Source organism: Dermacentor andersoni, chromosome 6, assembly GCF_023375885.2.
Source record: "Dermacentor andersoni chromosome 6, qqDerAnde1_hic_scaffold, whole genome shotgun sequence".
Classification (NCBI taxonomy): Eukaryota; Metazoa; Arthropoda; class Arachnida; order Ixodida; family Ixodidae; genus Dermacentor; species Dermacentor andersoni.
In genome coordinates this window covers 166,354,142-166,373,554 of record NC_092819.1, presented here as the reverse complement: position 1 = coordinate 166,373,554, position 19,413 = coordinate 166,354,142, and the positions used below count along the sequence as shown (strand labels likewise).

Below are 19,413 nucleotides of genomic sequence, written 5' to 3'. Positions count from 1 at the left end.
CGAAAAAACGTGGCCATAAAGTTGAATTACATTTCTTGCTCTTTTTGTGTGGCACAGGTGGCTTACGTCAGTTCTTTCTGGCATGTATGCGCCAACATATAACTCAATGGCACGTTTTCCTGGCAATAGTATATTTACGATTTATTTTCAGGTGCTGAATTACCGAACCGTTCACTTGGACCGAATGGGTGCCACAGGACAATCTACGTGAAAAATCAGTACATCAGTAATGTCAAATAACTGAGCGAACTTGATCGCCGGCTCTTGATTCTGCGTTCAAAATGCACACTGGATGATACAGTATGTGGCCATCATCACCGCCTCTACGTAAAGAAGTACACATCGCACATAGCATCCAAATGGTGCTCGAATCCGTTTCTTTCACACATCAGGAATTACCGAGGCTCATCTGTGATATCAGTATCCTTGTCAGATTCGCACCCATCTTTGGATCTGATTCCAGGAACTAGATTGTGCCAAGCTTGCCTGCGCCGGTGCTCTGAGGTGGAGAAGAGGCGCTCTTCTCGAGAGGCACTTCGGTATCTAAAGGTGCCGGCCCTTTCGGTAGTCGCACATGTGGGAGGTGTGAATGGGTTGAGTGCCACTGCTGTGGAGACATCTGCCAGCAGAGCAAGTGATGAAGGAAGCCCAACATATTGTGTAACAGACGAAGGCCTGAGCCACGGAACCGCTGCATAGAGACAAGCGCGAACCTTTCCGGCACCCAGTCAGACTGCAAGGACAAAGAGACAACGCATCGATTTTATGCTTAGCGACTATGTGACTTTAATAAGAAATCTAAGTTAAAGGCTTCACGTCGAAGGAAAACGCGAAAGGAAGATATAGCTCTTAACCCTTGCTCCTGTGTCTTGGTCTCAAAAAAAACAATTATGGACTATTTCGGAGCTTCGCAAAGACAAGTACGGGCAGCAATCACACTGAGAGCTGAACATGGAATCCTCAGCACCCCACCAATGAAGAAAGGCCACACAATCAGCGAAAGCGTGAAGACTTTGATAAGGGACTTCTATGAAGACGATAGTGTTTCATACTGTCTCCCGGGGAAGAAAGATGTAATAGCAGGCCGACAAAAGCGACTGTTGCTTTTGAATTTAAAGGAGCTGTATGCAGAGTGGAAAAGTACTCATAACATCAAGTGTAGATTTTCCATCTTTGCAAGTTTGCGACCATCAAACTGCGTGGTAGCAGGGCCAAGTGGCGCACACTCCATTTGCGTGTGCATAGATCACCAAAATTTTAAGTTGATGATCCACAGTTCCGGATTAAGAAAATCCCTGCAAGAATTGTTGACAACAACTGTGTGTGACATAGAAAATGAAGATTGCATGCGTGGGAGGTGCCAGACCTGCCCCGGTACTGAAAACGCCGAAATGGCGCTCCGTAACAGCCCACTACTTAACAACGAAGTGGACCACATGCATGTACAGCAGTGGGTAGGTGGCCTACGATGCAAACTCGAAACTCCTCTGCTAACCCCGGATGACTTTCGCGAGAAATGTTTGGAGATGCTAGCCAAAGTGAAATTTCGTCATTATATCAGCAAGAAACAAGCATCCTACCTTCGTCATGCAAAGTCAAAGCTTACCAAAACCGAAGCGCTTGTTCTTCTAGACTTTTCAGAGAACTATACATTCATTGTGCAAGATGCCCCGCAGGCCTACCACTGGGTGAATGAGCAAGGAACGCTCCACCCATTTGTAGTCTATTGCTGCCCTGACCGAGAAAGTGTAGTCAAGAATTACGCTGTCATTTCTGACTGTACAGAGCACGACGCCGTTGCAGTGTCCGCGTTCCAGGCAGAAGTTGTGACAGTACTCAAGCAACAGTTGTCACATCTACGAAAAATCCTCCACTTTTCTGACGGAGCTCCAGCACAATACAAAAACAAAAGGAACCTTGTGAACCTCTGCAATCACGAAGATGACTTCGGAATTGGTGCAGAATGGAATTTTTATGCTACAGCTCATGGCAAGAGTGCCTGTGACGGTCTTGGCGGCACTGTGAAACGGCTAGCAGCCCGAGCCAGTCTTCAGAGGCCAATTCGTGACCAAATCATGACCCCACATCAGCTGTTTACATGGGCGAAAGAGAGTATCCAAGGGATAACTATTCTTTGGGTTTCGAAGGAAACTGTTCAAAAAAGAAAAATTGTGCTATCCCCGCGGTTCAGCAAAGTGACTACCATAAAAGGCACACGGAAGTTTCATCACTCTAAGCCCTTCTCGTCGGCTTCAATTCTCGCTGGGGTTACATCCTATTCAACAACCGAGGTAGTTCGAGTATCGAAGTGAACTATGCTTACAGCGGAAGGCTACACGCGAACGGAGACAAGACGGACAGTTATATAAGTTATATCAAAGTAGGTTTGAAATAATGCCGTGCGAAATCAGGCCGCCATGAGAACGTATATTCTATTTGTGATGTTTTATTTTGGGCATCGTAAATATTTGCAAACGAAGCGCTGGGTAAAAAAAAAAAAAACGACTCAACATCTAGCAGTGGTCATCGAAGAAAGTGTCTTCCATGGCACATTAGGGCACCATGTGGTTTGTTGTCTAGAGTGTCCTGCCTTTGGGATCAGCCACAAATTTTAGACAGCAATCTCTCCGGGATTGGTCCATATCTTTCGTAGAGCCACACTACCGGTTCCGGTTTTAAGCTCATGCTGTGCGAACGGGCACATGTAAAGTTATTTCGCCATTAGGCGTTGTAACTTCTCCGTATGTAGTAGTGCGTTCTTTTATGTAGTAGTGCGTTCTTTTATGTAGTAGTGCGATCTTTTTCGTTCCAAGCTTAACTCAGACGCCTATTTCTTGTCCTCCGTGCACTAGAAGGCCTGCAATGATCTAATTTCACAAGATGACAATGGCCAGAAACTCAGTCCCCACGAACCGCAATTCAACCTAAAGTCGCCAAAGAAGACGTCGTCTTCAAAAAGAAAAAGAAGAAACACGTAAAATGAGCCAGACTGAAACGCCGGCCGGCGTGCTATGCAGTGAAGGCGAAGCAAAGAGATGCTCCGCGCAACCTTGTGATTGTGCAGTTCAAAAATTTTTTTCTCGCTTAAAACAAAATTTAATCTTTTAAATCTTTGTACATAGATAGACAACAAAGCATACTATGCAATGCCGACTATGCCATATATTTACTTGAAACGCTACATTGCGGAAATGAAGCCACAATTTGAGTCAGAACGTAATTTTTTTCATTTTTACCATGACATTAAGCCAAAGTATAGGTTTTATTTCTTTTTTATTTCAGAATATTTTTATCATCTAGTATACACGCATACCAAGCTCCTATTGTGAATATATTCCTCATGGAAATGTTGCTTTCCTTTATAAAAAATATTAAAAAGGGGGCCATTGTCGACTTTTCCTTACGGCTAAAAATTATGTAAATTAAAACAGAAAGTAATAAACAACAATAGTCACGAAAGAGTACCGTCTGGCGACAATTTAAAAAATATTCGCAGTAACAGGTCAAAGCAATAACTTTGTAAAAATTTTTCTACCTGGCATAGTTTCACTTGTGTGCGCAAACTTCAAAGCGTCCTCACGGCATTATAAAATGTTTTTTTTTTAAATCGCTTGAATAATTACTTCCCACATTGAGATAAATCAGTATGATTTTTTTCAGTAGAATCGCAGATGGTCGATAAAACACCGAGTGCACTTAGAGATGGAATGACCCACATATATATAGGGTGTCCCAGCTAACTTGGACCAAGATTTTAGAAATACCCAAGAGCTCTACAGAAATCGTACTGACTGCATAGTAGCCGTAGACGTATGTACTACGGCCAGTATTTCTTTCATCACGAAGGATTACTTAATTACTTTCAAGTAGTGAACTTTTTATTTATTGCTTGAATCGCAAACATATCAATTACAAAGTGGTTGGGCACCTCAGATTACCTGCGAATCAAGCATTTATTTAGTGCGCAGCTTTGCCTCGTTGCTTTTTCCGAGAAAAAACAAAAGCGCGCGAAACATCCAACATACGAAATAGATAGGCGCACGCGCACCGCTACTCATGCGCTCCCAAGCGAATAACCACGGATACATGGCTTTACGATGCGGCGGCAGCTCGATACAGGGCTTCACGCTATGTTATGGTTGTGGCATCAGGACAATACCTCTCTGACGCATTGATAAGCATTGCGGAGCCTTGTACGATGCGGCGATAAGAGAATGCAGCAGTATATTTTAATGGTTGCTTGTAGGCGCTTGAATACCGGCGTGCAAGTATGCATCTATTTCGTATTTCGCGTATTTCGCGGGCTTTTGCTTTTTCTTCGAAAAAACAACCAGTACCACGTCAGCACGAAATAACGGCTTGATTCGGAGGTTATTTAAGGTGCCTTACAACTTTGTAATTGATATGTTTGCGATTCAAGCTACAATTAGAAAGTTCACTAAGTAAACATAATCAGGGAAGTAATGCTTCGTAATGAAAGACAGGCTGGCCTTAAGTACATACGACTACGGCTACTATGTAGTCGGTACAATTTCGCTAGAGCTCTTGGGTATTTATAAAATGTGGGTCCAAGTTAGCTGGGACACCCTATATATATATATATATATATATATATATATGTGTGTGTGTGTGTGTGTGTGTGTGTGTGTGTGTGTGTGTGTGTGTGTGTGTGCGTGCGTGCGTGCGTGCGTGTGTGCGTGTGTGTGTTTGTGTGTGTGTGTGAGTGTGAGTGTGAGTGTGAGTGTGAGTGTGAGTGTGAGTGTGTGTGTGTGTGTGTGTGTGTGTGTGTGTGTGTGTGTGTGTGTGTGCGTGTGTGTGTGTGTGTGTGTGTGTGTGTGTGTGTGAAGAAGAGTACGACGTACGTTCAATAAGCACAGCATGTTTCACTGACGTTTCGGCTGGTGGACGAGACTTTGTCAAAGTAACATGTACATGCATTTGAGCTTCGTTATAAACCCGCGATACATCCGATAAAGGTGTGCGCAATAGTAATAACAAGAAAAAACAACATAAATATAGTGACACCATACACGTGGCGCACAGGGCAGAAACGAATCGTTCGTTTACTCAATATTACAATGCAAACCACTTGAAATCAACAATAAATAAAAAAATAATACAACAGAAAGAAACATGGAGATTATAAGGCACCGCGCGATAGTACATTCAGGGTGCGGGTGAAGCACAATGCTCAGTAGTCGTCATACCTAGCAGGATGAATGACCAGTGATTTTATTGGCATGCCTACGGTGGAATACAGTGTCGTGTGCAGACTATGGACATTATGTGACACAGAATTGACGCAACTGCGAAAGAAGAGAATAATAATGAAGGGTTCTTGAAAGAAAGCTGCCTCTCATGGCATACATAAGGCATCACGGCTAATGTCAAGGATGCTCAGTAGGCACGCTGGTTAGTGTGCCTGTGCTTTCATTAATGCCAGATGACACGGTGTTAAACTTACAGATTCGGCAAGACTCGCAGACTTCACGATCGCGACGGGAATGAAAGCCTGATTCAGGTATAGTAGCCCTGAGTTTTTCGAAAGAATGGCCTGGTATGGGAATATGTCTTGATAATGGTAGGTTAGAAAGTGTATTAGCATGCGATCTGTGATTATTAAAGCGTATTCGAAACGAGGCTTCTGTTTGGCCAAAATACTGTTTTCTGCAGACTGTGCACACAAGCACGCGTACAACATTCGAGGTATCGCGATTGAAAGATCCGCGAAGATTTGTGGTGAAGCCCGAGGGCGTACTAATCACTCTCTCTGTGGTTTCCCTGTGCACACACAACTTGCAACGTGCTTTGTTGCATGGGGCGCAGCCAGACGTCTTGTTGTGCTCATTTAATTTGGAGGACGTTAATATATCGCGGAGGTTCTTACACCGTCGGTAAACGACGCGAGGCGGTTCAGGAAAAGTATCGAGAAGATGTTCACTTTGGGAAAGGATATTGTGGTGGCGTTTCAATATAGAAAAGGCTTTTGGCGCTGATGCTGAGAATGTTAGAACAAGATTGGTGCTGTTACGTTTTTCGGGTAGCCGTTTTTCGCTAAGAATATCTGCTCGGCATGTGGCGTCGTCAATTAACTTTGACGGATACTGCCGTTTAAGGAGATTAACTTTTGAGTTGTTCGCAATTCGAAATGAAATCTTTGCGATCCGAACAAAATCGCTTGAAGCGGAGAGCCTGACTGTAGGGGATACCGATTTTGCAATGTAGCACATGGCTGCTTCGGAAATGTAGAAGCTGTTTCCTATGAGTAGGTTTGACAAAAAAGCTTTCTCAATAATAACCTGTCGATAGCGTAACTGTGACGTCCAGAAAGTTCACCGAAGTTGACGAGTAATTGTGCGAAAATTTGATTGAAGGGTGAAAGGGATTTAACCCTTCTAAGAACTTTAACAGGCTGGCCTCTCCGTGAGCCCAAATAAAAAGATATCGCCAATAAAGCGCTTATAAAAGAAAGGTTGCAGGTTAGTACAGGATAAAAAATCATTTTCCAGAACACCCATGAAGTTATTAGCGTTATTTGTGCCTATACGAGTTCCCATTGACGTACCACTAATCTGAACTTAATGACAATTATTAAATTCAAAGTTATTGAGCTCAAGACTAAGCTTTCACAACAATCCCAGGGTTTCTTTATCAACAGGTTTTTCGAAATAGGAATCTTTATAAGTCTTAAAGACTGCTGCAATTCCATCGGCATGCGGTATGTTAGTATAAAGAGAGGTGACGTCGAGTGTTACAAGGATCGCGTTATGCGGAATGGCAAGATTTAATACATCTTGAAGAAAGTGATTGGTATCTTTTACAAATGACGGAAATGTTTCGGGAATCTTCTAAATAAGGGAGCCTACGTAGCGCGATAGGTTCTCAGTTGTAGTGTTTACGCCGGAAATAATCGGGCGGCCCGTGTTTCCTTGTTTGTGAATCTTCGGGAGCATGTACAATCTACCAGCCACAGCACTGATAGGTACCAGTGACCGAGCGGGTTTTTCATCCATCTTTTTCGCTTTTAGTAGTGCCATAAGCGTATCCTACAAGCTGCCCTTAAGGTTACCGGTTGGGTCATCCGGAAGTGCTTCGTAGAAAGTGGCACCAGACAACTCTCGGATGCCACTTTCTACGAAGCGATTCCGGATGACCCAACCGGTAACGTTAAGGGCAGCTTGTAGGATACGCTTATGGCACTACTAAAAGCGAAAAAGATGGATGAAAAACCCGCTCGGTCACTGGTACCTATCAGTGCTGTGGCTGGTAGATTGTACATGTTCCCGAAGATTCGCAAACAAGGAAACACGGGCCGCCCGATTATTTCCCGCGTAAACACCACAACTGAGAACCTATCGCGCTACGTTCGCTTTATGCGCAGCGGGCAGTTCGGGCCTATGAAAAAACGGTCACCTGGTCCCACCCTGAGTGGAGTAGCTGCAGCATGCAGTTAAGTACTCGATTTGATTCATATACTCGTTGACGCAGGAACGGTGATGGTTCTGGTGGTTGCGTATTCCGGCCGCTGCCGCATCAATCCGGACAATGTGGCCACATCAGTGGTGGACGCACTTGGTGACATGACCACATTGGCCATCTTGGCTGGTTTCTCTACACTCCTACATGGACAAATAGGTGAGTATCTACATTTTGCCATTACAGGAAACGCTCGCTATAACTAAATTATCAAGGTGGAAAATTCCCCTTACTATGAGTAATATTTTGATAAAGCCAGATTTTGGCTTTATTTTGTTAAGCCAAAAATATTGTTAAACATTCTTAGTAAAGCTGATGGCCACCCGAGTCCAACGGAACAAATTTCATACCCGTGAACGTCGCCAGATATTGTCCTATCCGGACCGTATGCTTATGCGCAGTATGCCTAAATTAATTAATTGAATATAAATCAGCAAATAAATGAATGTCATACCGACACGCGGCAGAAGTACCTACGTAGGGCTCTTATACCCGGTAGGATGAAACGAAAGTGCTCTCTGGGTCATGTGATCCCGTACTGATTTTGCGTTTCGTACTAAGTTCCGAGTCCGGGGCTACTGCATTTCGAGTAATCCGGCCTAACATGCAGTAAATGCGACCTAGACCACAAAAACCTTGGAATAAAACGATACTTCAAATTAGATCACTTCGGTATAAAGCGCGTTTAGTATCCATGGCGCCGAGCTAAAAAGTGTTCGAGTTGCCGATTAAAAATAGTTGGCCTCGTTCTATCAACCGATAGCTTCCGGCAAGATGACCTGCTGCAGGGATCGCCATTGTCTTGCGCTGATGACAAGCTTGCGCTGCTGGCCCAAGGGACAATTTTCTTGAGCCTTCGTGTCAATAACCCAAGCTGGTTTAATCTGTGACACTCTTTCTAGAACACCTTTTGTGCTTGACAATTTACTGTCTTAAATATGTCTGGCAATCTGCGGCTGCCTGTTGAACTGAAACATCGATATTCCTTTATATATACGCTTCTGTGTAAATACTATTTCCACGGTCTCGTACGAGATCTTTATCGCCACTGGCCCGCATTGCCGCCCTGTTCCGCTAGGAGGCCTCGGGGCTTATGACCTTTCAGTACACGTGCGAAAAACCATGTAAAAATATTGTCCACAAATACTTTCTAGACTTTTTCTAGCGACAACCGAAATAACAGGTACGCCACTAGCCCCGCCCTCACAACTCGCCAGAATCTGCGTATCTTCAAAGTCCAAGCTGTTGCGAATACACCTGTAGCGGCGAATGACTGATGGCTATAGTTAGGTGAAAGCTAAGAAATAACCACTACAATTGTTCGGTGTTTCACCATTTCTAGCGATGATGTCACTGCAACTCTGAACGAGTTCGGTAGAATGCGACGCATGGCTCTCGACATGCCTCCGATCAGTGCAATCTTTCGTGCTATACTACTCCGCTTCTCCGCGGTTCAGCTGGAGCTTTATTGGCGCCGGATAATGAACATCAGAATGATGCTGCTTTGGAATCACATCCCCTTTGAAGTGGGTTTGGGGTGGCGGGCGACAAATAGTCACCTAGCCTGCTTGAGCTATTAAATCAATACAATGTGTACATATCCAGCTTTTCTGGACGCGTACCAACTAGCGCCCCAAGCGCCCTCGGCAAGAAGCTAGCCCGTTTTCAATGGAACGAGCGGGGCTTTCGCCAATAACAAAAGCTGCAGGTCGATTATTGAGAAAGGCAGTTGACAGACATGTTCTGGAAGACAATCCACACGAGCCAAATGCGGTGATCACTCCCTGGCAAGCAAGAATTTTGTTCCCAGAGTGGTTAAAAGATTCAGCGATGGAGGCCCATGGAAACGACGAAAATTTGTACTCGATTTTCAAAACAAAAACGGTAGCTGTGATAAAATTACGGCGTCTATCGTAAACGTCGCAGCAGCGTATGTAGTCCGGAGACTCAGCTTTCGATTTATGCCTATTTCGACTCTCTACACATGGCGTAACACTGTTCCCAAAAGCAATTTTTGACCCACAGCAGTGCAAGTTGACGTGGTATATATAAAAACCCGAGCGTACAATTCGCGAAAATTTTGAAAGCCGTGGCCTTGTCGTTTAATCGCTCGCACCTATCCTTACACGTTATGCTGGCAGTCGTTCGATGCCGTGCGGCGTGATGTTTTTTTTTTTTTTTTTTTTTTTTTTTACGCCACGTAGTACTGAGTACGACAGTCATCCACCAGGTGGCCGAATACAAAAGTCAGGATCAGGTTTCTGTTTTGCTTTCTTCAGGAGGGCCATTCAAATGTTATTTTTTCTATATTTGCTTCCGAAAATGTAGGAATGGGTTGGTTATTTGTTAAATCATAGCTTTTATTATCAGATTTTATTCCTTGGACAGCATAGCGACAAGCATGAGTATATCTTTGTCTTACGTTAAAAAATATACTATCGTGCCTTGTAGCAGGGATGTAATCAGGAATTCGGGACATTGCACCTTCACCATCTTGTAGAACTTCACGGCAATGCACATTCGCAACCGAATGTAGAAATTTTTAAGCAATTTTATTTCTGTATAATAGCCGAGTATCAACAAATTTGAACTGTCTGCGCCAAGAGGTGAGTCTTTTGCAACAACATATGCATTTATGGCACCTAGTCGGAACATTGGTGGTGCGTTAAAGCAGTGTTTTGGCCGGAGATGGGCGGTGATGTCGTTACGTCACACGACAGGAGCAAACGGTCTTACCCCCTCTCAGTATAGGGCGCATTGACTTCAAGAAGCGCGAAATTTAAACAGTAAAGTTATTTATTACCGCTTATGTTTTGAACGGTAATTGCAGAGCGAGTGTCACTCAGTCTGTTTGCACGCGCATGTTATTGTGAGGCAGAAGGGAAGAAGAGGGAGTGTGTATGCGTGTACACACCTTGAGTGTGCGTGCGTGTGTACTTGTATTTGCGTGTGCGCGCGTGTTTGTGTCTCAGTATTTGAATATGCATGCGCACAAGGGCGTGTATGCGTGTGTGCATCTGTGTGCGTAGGTTTTTGTGCGTAGGTGCATGCGTGGGCGAGTGTAAATGTGAAAGCACGTGTCGTATCAGTGTGCGTGCATTTGTGTGAGTGTGCGAGCGTGCGTGCGAGCGTAAATTTTTGTGCGTGGGTGCATGCGTGGGCGCGTGCAAATGTGAATTGAAATGTGAAAAAAAAAAAAACGTTCGCTATTGCGCGAATCGCTTTTATTTGAAGTATTTCTAGCATTTGAATATTTAGCGCTGTAGTGTTACCCCATATACGTAAACAGTAACTGAGGTGTGAATGGAAAAGAGCATGATAAATGAGACGCTTAACTTTAAAAGGTAATGCGCTTCGATTCCTATTTAACACACCAAAAACGTTTCGTGCCTTTGCGCTAGCATGACTAACGTGTTCATTCCAGGACACCTGCGCTGTGAATATTACGCCTATGGTTTTTATGGATGACGTAATGTTAATTTTATACGGACCCAAAACAATATTACCTGGCAATGTAGTAGAACTTCCCGGAGCATGAAAAATAACGCATTTTGTTTTGGTTTCATTGAGGGTGAGGCCGTTTGTCTTAGACCATGCTCGAAGTCCATAACAAACGGAGCTTGCTATAGGCGTTATTTTTTTTGAACCTTTACCTGTAAAGAAGACAGAGCAGTCATCAGCATACGCGACAAATTTACACATATCGCTTACTTGCACTTTATCATTAATGTAATAGGGGAAAAGTGTCGGGCCAACGATGCTACCTTGGGGCACACCCGCTGTCAAAGGTTTTATCGGCGATCTGTTCTCATTAATTTAAACAAACCGATGTCGGCTTTCTATATAAGATGAGATACGTTCAAGTGTTATTCCTCGGAAGCCATATTTTTCCAGCGTTATCAGCAGAAAATTATGGTTGACTCTATCAAAGGCTTTGCTGAAGTCTAAGCATAACCCTAAAGTTAGACCTTTTTTTTCAATGTTCTCTAGAATAAGCTCCTTTTGTATACTTAAAGCAGTTTCCGTAGACCGCTTTTTCTTAAACCCGTGTTGACAATCCGTTAGCAAGCCATGTTTTTGCGAAAAATTATCAATATCAAAGTTCACAATTTTTTCGAGTCCCTTTGATAGCACAGGAGGTATAGATAGATACTGGTCGATATTTGCCAATATTATTTGTGTCACCTCCTTTGTGAATAACTATTACTCTAGCTACCTGCATATTACGCGGGAAAACTCCGGTTGACAGGGAAATATTAAAATTGTGCATTGCTAAAAAATTGTGGGGTTTTACGTGTCCAAAGCGCTTTCTGATTATGATGCACGCCGTAGTGGAGGACTCCGGATATTTCGACCACCCGGGGTTCTTTAACGTGCATCTAAATCTAAGTACATGGGTGTTTTCGCATTGCGCCTCCATAAATGTGCATTATTGCTGGTGCAAGTAAGTCGGTGACGTACTTAATTGGCCTAATTTCTAAATCATCTAAGTCTCGACTGTGGCTATTTTTCAAGGATGAAAATGTTGTGATCACCTCAGGGGAGCTAGTAGTCTTTAGGAATAAAGATTCTCTTAATGAAGCTGCATGCATTGTATCTTGAATGTCATGATCTACGCATCCTACTTTAACAAAGAAATTGTAAAAATGGTTCGCAAGTTCTGTGCCACCTACAAAAGTGCCATCAATGTTCAACGTATCTGTTCGTGTATCGACTGACTTCCGATTTAGTGTTTCCTTTATTTTTTTCCCTACTTTGTTACTTATGCGCATACAATCATTGTTAAATATACGGCTGTAGTAGTCATTTTCGCCTTTTCTTTTTCATTGCTCAATTTATTCCTGAACTCTTTATATTCTCTCCACTTTGACAAGTCCTTCGACTTGATAAAAGACTGATAAAACTTATTTTTTTTGGTTGATTTGCTTGACGAGTTCTTTCGAAATCCATGGCTTGCGTGACATTCTTCGACTGCGATAGTTTTCAAACGGGAATATTTTGAAGTACAGCGCTTTGAGTTTACTCATAAACTTATCATATGACTCATTGGCATTTTCAATGGCAAAAATATCGCACCAGTTTATTTCGCGCGCGGCTTCTCTGAATTTATCTAGCGTTTGAGCGGATATGTTGCTGTGCGTTGTCTTTTCAGTGCACGCACTTTTAACGGCGCCTTTACTTTCTAGAAAAAGATATATAGGCATATTATCGCTGATATCACAGCTTATGACTCCCGAGTTGTCGGTGACGAGTAATTATAATAAATATTATAAAGTGACGTCGAAAGCGCGTGACAATCAGCGGCAAGCACGACGCCACTGCAACGATCGAAACACGCCACCAGAGGTCAGTAGGTGTCGCCGACGGGCAGCGCCGAGCGACCACCGTGTGGCGCTGTTCGCCTGGTTTGGTTTATTCTGCCAACGGTGTACAGATATCCAAATGCATTTTTAATTTATGCTCTTAGTATTCATGCACGCGTTAAAGAGTTCGCAGAAAACTATGCGTTCAATTGCTAGCAGAAGCCTCTCCGTAACCGGAGAACGGGCCGATATGGCCCATGTGCTTTGGGAATGCCAACGCCATGAGGAAGAAGGACAAGGAGGAAGGAAGAAGACAACATCAGGACCCTCTGAAGCGGGGCGCCTCAGTGAGAGATGGCAAGCCGCCCTCCTGGGCGAGGCACCCGAAGACCAGGAGTGGGCCGTCCAGCGGGCCAGGGCCGTTGCCGAGGATCTCGAAAGATTTTCCTCGGGCGATGGACCCCTGGCAGCCTAGCCCAGGGCGCCAACATTAAATAACCGTTGGACAAATAAAGTTTATTCCTATCCTATCCTCCTCCGTAACCGGCGACACCCACGGCCAGCGAGCAAAGCCTTCCATCCTCATCGAGGGCAGTTAGTGCATACAGTCGAGAGAACGGCGCGCCCGTTTTAGACTTGTCCGTATTTACCGTACGCGAAAAAGTACCGTCGTAATAAGACAAACAGCTCCGTGCAACTTTGCTTTGTTGCAGCTGGGCCGTGTTAGTACGTTAATGTCTCCTCAGTGGAGCGTCACGCTAGCTGCGATCACTTTGTCGACAGCCGCCGATCGCTCGAGCCGGTAGGCCTATATCTCCCAGTTGTCGAAGCCGACGGCGCTTGTAATGAAAACGCCGCGAGTCATAAAGCATTTATTTTCGTTAGCGTTTTAGGGTCAAGACGATTATGTCGCGGGTAAATGAACACAGAGTTGGTTCTCTCCATACTCGATCGGCAGCAAAGGCCGAATAAGGCGAGCGGCCTTGCAAGGTGGTCAGTAGGTGGTCAGGTTCGCAGACGGCCTTGCGGCCAGTCTGCGAAGCCAGGCGTGGGCACACTCGGCAGCGCGGTTCGACGACGTGCATTGCGATACTTTCTGAAGGAGTGCATGTCGCTCGCCTCAGTCCGTGCTGGCAGCAGCAGCCTCCGAATATATGATATCCTTAACGTAATCTTCCCGATACAGGTCCCGATACAGTCTTTGACTATGGGACCTCCTTATGTATACTACGCACATGCAATTATCTGTATTTTTACTAATAAATAAATAAATTATGAAATTAAATTATGAAATTATGAAACCTCGATGAGCCTGGCGAATAGTGGCACTTATAGAAAGCAGATACTGCCACACGCGATCAGTTTGAATGGCACGCTTGAAGTCGGAGGTCCATGTCATGTACGAGAACTGCAACGGAGTGACGGCTTCTTCAATTATTTTTGCCGCAGTGAACATGTGGCGTTGCCGCGGCAGAGGCCAGGGAAGAAAGCGAGAAATTCCTTTTCTAAGCATATGCTCTCGCACGCAGAGCGCTGCAGCTTTGTCTGATGTGCCCCAGATGGCGCTCGCTATTTTGCAGAAAGCAGGCCGTTGTATGTGGCCTTTTTAGACTTTACAGCAGCCTATGACAACGTAGACCGCAACATTTTGCGGGGTATTCTGGAAAGGGAAGGTGACGATTGTCTACAGCTTTTGAGAGAGATTTACCTAGAAAATAGCGTTTGCGTTGAATACGAAGGGATCAGGAGCGAGCACAAAGTCGATATCACCAAGGGACTGAGGCAGGGGGGTCCTTTATCCCCACTGCTGTTTATGATGTACATGGTGAAGTTCGAAAGCGCGCTAGAAGGAAGTAATATCGAACTCAGGTGTCATGGTATTCAATGAAAACAGTGAACAGAGAGTGGCAATACAGGGCCAGGAAATATCTATGGTAACAGAATATAAATACATTGGTATATGGTTAAACGAAGGCAATAGATATATGGAAAAACAGGAAAGAACAATAACAGTAAAGCGGAAGAGAAATGCAGCCATAATGAAGCACAGAGCGCTATAGGAATACGATAGGTATGAGGTCCTCCGAGGTATGTGGAAATGTGTAATGGTTCCAGGACTTACTTTTGGAAATGCGGTTGTTTGCTTGAAATTAGGGGTACAATCAGGACTCGATGGGAACCAAAGGTCAGTGGGTCGCCTCGCATTGCGCGCTCACGGGAAGACTACAAACGAAGCTGTGCAGGATGATATAGGCTGGACTAGTTTTGAAGTGAGGTAAGCTCACAGTAAAATTGATTACGAAGAACGACTGAGGAATATGGAAAAAATAAATGAGCTGGAAGAGTATTGCGGTATCTGTACAGGAAAAACATTGATTCACAGTGGGAGAAAAGAACTAGGAAGCTTACCAGCAAGTATGCTGCCTGTAGGGTGGGCAACACAGCAACAAAGAACGTGAAGCGGAAAGTCAGAGAGGCCGAAATAATCTCATGGGTGGCGGCACTGAAAAAGAAACCTGTCATGAGTAACTACAATCTCATGGGTGGCGGCACTCAAAAAGAAACCTGTCATGAGTAACTACTTAAGAGGAAAAAAACGAAATCAGGAAAGAAACCATTTATGATAACTCAAAGGGAAGCTCATTACCTTTCGAAGCGAGATCGGGACGCCTTACAACACGCACCTATAAAGTGAGATATAAGAAGGAAGAAGAAGCATGTGCTTGCTGCGGCAAAGATAGGGAAACAATGGAGCACGTTTTGTTAGAATGTGAAGACGTCTGCACAGCGGTTGATTTAGGCACTGCTGGCCTCCTTGATGCCCTTGGTTTCAGCGAGAGCAGTGGAAAAGTAAACATGTCCGCAGTGGAGATTAATAAGAGGCGATTGGAAGATTGGTGGAAGAAAAGTAGGGAAACGACAAAAAACGGAGACGTACAAAAGCAACGTTCGCAATACGGGGTCAGAAAATTTGGTTGTGGGAATACACTGTTCTTTTTTTCTTTTTAACCTAGGTAGGACATTAGGCAGTATAATAGCAAGAGCTCGGTGGCGCCATCCACCGCCCTGTTCCAAAGGGGATGCTCATAACATCCACTCATCCATCCATACACCCACCTATGACCCCTTAAACTTCGTGAAGTAGCGACATTCTCCTCCTCCACTTTCACTCCTCTTCGTTTCTCTTCTCGTTCACGCTCCCTCTTCTACCATGGCGCCACCTACACCGCTCGAGTGTAGCAGACGACCTTTCGTAGAGAAAATGCACGCATAGTAATGCCATGCGCTTTTAGCGTTCGCGTTGGCTTTCTAGCTCCGAGTAACTTTGTATACAGCATAGCATTTCCATACGAACGGCTATACAAATTCAGTGACGGCAGCTTTTTTTCCTGTTTCGACAACTATAAAAAAATATCTGAACGAGCGCCAACGGCCATGACGACTCCGAATGTATCGCGCGCACTACAATTAGGTAAGCAACCTTCGTCAAGTGCGTGTCACAAGACATTACTGCGAATTGTTGTATATAAAACATGTACGATCGGATGCCAACATCCTGACTCCCAGCTAGCCCTCAGTAGCCTAAATATTCTGCACCGTCCGTACGATGTGAATTCGCGGCGCGTATAAGCTGTGACGTACAATGGCTGACAGAGGGCACGAACGATCGCTGCTCTGAAGGTTCGAAAGAGTGCTACAAACTACAGTGCCGCCAACATACGTGCTCGCCAATCTTCTAAGCGCCCAAAAGGCTCATAGGTGGGCGCTGGTGCCATCATCTTTCTCGTGCCTCTAAGTCGAGAGAAATACCGCGACCGATCATCGTGTCAGGACTCTGCGTACACAGAAAATAAAAAAAAAGTTTTTTTAGCATTCGTTCTCTAAGCGGAAATGCGATAACAGCGCTTCACACAATCTCAAACAAGAACATAGTGGGCTTGAGTAAATTTTTTTCTCGTTAGTGACTTATCACGAATAACATTTCCTTGTGTCTTCATTAAGTGACCTACTTGTTGCGAACCGAGTCGCATTAAGGTGCATGCAATGAGGACCGTTGCGCACGCTCCGAAGTAGCAGTGAAGTGATGACCGCGCAAAGAATTGCCGTGCTATGACGCGGCCGCAATTGTGGTAAGTGAAATGGTGTTTTATGGAGGGCAAAACTATGTGAAACAGCATTCGAGCTGCAAGTTTATAGTTTATTTTCAGCATAGATGCATTATAGCTTTGCCTTTGCAGTGTTGGAATCTCGGCGCTGACTCCCGTTATTGCAATCGCACCGCTAGCACGAGTTGTTGCAAATGGGTCGCAAGCCCCAAGGGTAGCGTTGGCCTGGCGGCCTGGGGCACAACTGGAAGCATCCGAAGGTCCCGGCACAGCATGAGTAGACTGGTAACAGAACAACTTGTTTATTCTAACATCGCAAAAGAGCGGGCGGTCAGGTCGACCGAAGTGGAGAGACGGGAGAGCACGTAACTCAACGGAAGAAATCGGAGCCTCTCTCTTGGCGTCCGGGGGCAGCTGCTCTTATACTCTCGGAGTCGAGGGCAAGAGAAAGGCCTCGTGACGAGGCCACGTGACGGCGGGGCACGGACAGGCTGAGAGACACGTTGAGACGAGTGTAGTGACGCATCCGCCAGGCCGGCGCCGGTCAGACCTCCTCGCTTCACACTTGGGGAGCTCCTCTCCCCGGCTGCCGCGCTTTGACAAGCGTGGGCACCAACATGCACACACACACACACGCACACTTGAAGACACGTGGCATTGAAACATGCCTGGACGCGCTTGGCGGGGAGGCGTATCGGCGGCGCTGAACGGGCCAAAATGTCCGCCGCTTTGAACGAAGCCCCGGCGTCCGTTGCATCCGCGCCGGCTATACCGCGCGTCGTAGGCGAAACGTAACAGACCGCCCCGCCGGGGGAAGGAGATCCCGATGGTCAGGGGACTGCATCCGCTGTCCGGAGGGATGTCGCTCGATGATGCTCATAACCGAAGTCGGTCGTCCTTCGGCGTTTCTTGAGCGCAGCGTACAGAGAAGACCTCGTTCTCTTGTTCAGGCAAGCGTTAGAACTACGCCGAAACTCAACCGCTCAGTCAGCAAGCACGAAACAACCCTCACCAAGTCCTGCCAGGCTCTTTCCCCTTTTATACCACTGCCTAGTTCCTTACAGTAGACTAGCAGCACCCAGAACACGTCCACAAATTGGAAAATTGCACTAGAAAGCACGTCATCACTTTGAAACACTACACAAAAGCAATATGTTAAAAATCCTGCCTCAGGAAGAAAAACATCAGTAACAAACAACTTTGAGGCTGATTCCTACGTTAGGGGCTTCGACTTAAGCCATCGGCGTTACCGTTGAGACTCCCCTTTTTGTAACGCACCTCAAAGGAATATTGTTGCAAAGCGAGGCTCCAGCGCAGGAGGCGGCCATTTTTGGGAGAGATGGTCTGCAGCCATTGGAGAGGGCAGTGATCCGTCTCAATGATAAACCTCGAGCCGGCTAGGTAGCATGACAATTTCTGAACGGCCCACACGAGACACGCACACTCTTTCTCGGTGGCGCTGTACGCCTGCTCACGACTGGTCAGCTTACGACTAGCATACAGGACGGGGTGTTCCACTTCTCCATTTTCCCGTTGGCACAGTACAACGCCCATGCCTCGCTCACTAGCATCGCACTGAACAACGAACCCTTTTGTGTAGTCTGGCGATCGTAGCACAGGCTGGCTTGTTAGGGCGCTCTTTAGGGCGCTAAAAGCTCTTTCCTTTGTCTCGTCCCAGACGACTGTTTGGGGCTCTGTTTTTCTTAGAGCATCCGTCAGGGGAGCCGCGATATCAGAGTACCTGGGGATGTACCTCTGATAGTAGCCGGAGACACCTAAGAACGACCGAATATCGGTCTTCGTGCGCGGTTGCGGGAAGTCTCGCACAGCGGCCACCTTTATTTCAGAGGGGCGGCGACGACCCCGTCCGATCACGTGACCGAGGTAGACAACCTCGGCCTGTGCTAACTGGCACTTGGGAGCCTTGACTGTCAAGCCCGCATCGCGCTGGCGGGTTAGCACTGCCCGCACGTGGGCCATATGCTCAGGCCAGGATGCGGAGAATATCGCTACGTCGTCTAGATACGGTAAAGCGAATTCTTGCTGTCCCCGCAACACTTTATCCATGAGGCTTGATAAGCAGTATGGCGCGTTCGTCAAACCAAAACTCAAAACTTTAGGACGGAATGTCCCCATTGGTGAAATGAACGCCGCATACCTACTAGCCTCTTCTGTAAGTGGAACCTGCCAATAACCCCTGACAAGATCTAGGGTGGAAATAAACTGAGCGCTACTCACTCTCTCAAGGCGCTCCTCGATGTTAGGGATCGGATAAATTTGATTCTTAGTGATGGAATTAAGCCTGCGGTAGTCGACGCAAGGACGAGGTTCCTTGCCCGGTACCTCAACTAAAATCAAAGGGGAGGTATAATCACTCTCACCCGCCTCAATAACACCGAGCTGTAGCATTTTCTTTACCTCAGCCTCCATAATATCGCTCTGGCGGGGTGACACCCGGTACGCCTTGGATCGTACTGGCTCTGGGGAGGTAAGTTCTCTGTCATGAGTAAGGACAGAAGTCCTACCAG

At 45.7% G+C, this 19,413-nt stretch overlaps 1 protein-coding gene across 1 annotated transcript in view; it reads left to right on the top strand.

Moving 5' to 3' along the window:
* Nucleotides 1–7,466: 7,466 nt before the first annotated feature.
* The window catches only part of LOC126523405 (solute carrier family 41 member 1-like), a 155,120-nt gene continuing 143,173 nt past the window's right edge, over nucleotides 7,467–19,413 (top strand). Inside the window, exon 1 of the mRNA XM_050172027.3 lies at nucleotides 7,467–7,635. Coding sequence (XP_050027984.1) covers nucleotides 7,497–7,635 — 139 coding nt within the window. The 5' untranslated portion in view covers nucleotides 7,467–7,496. The remainder of the gene's footprint in view (nucleotides 7,636–19,413) is intronic.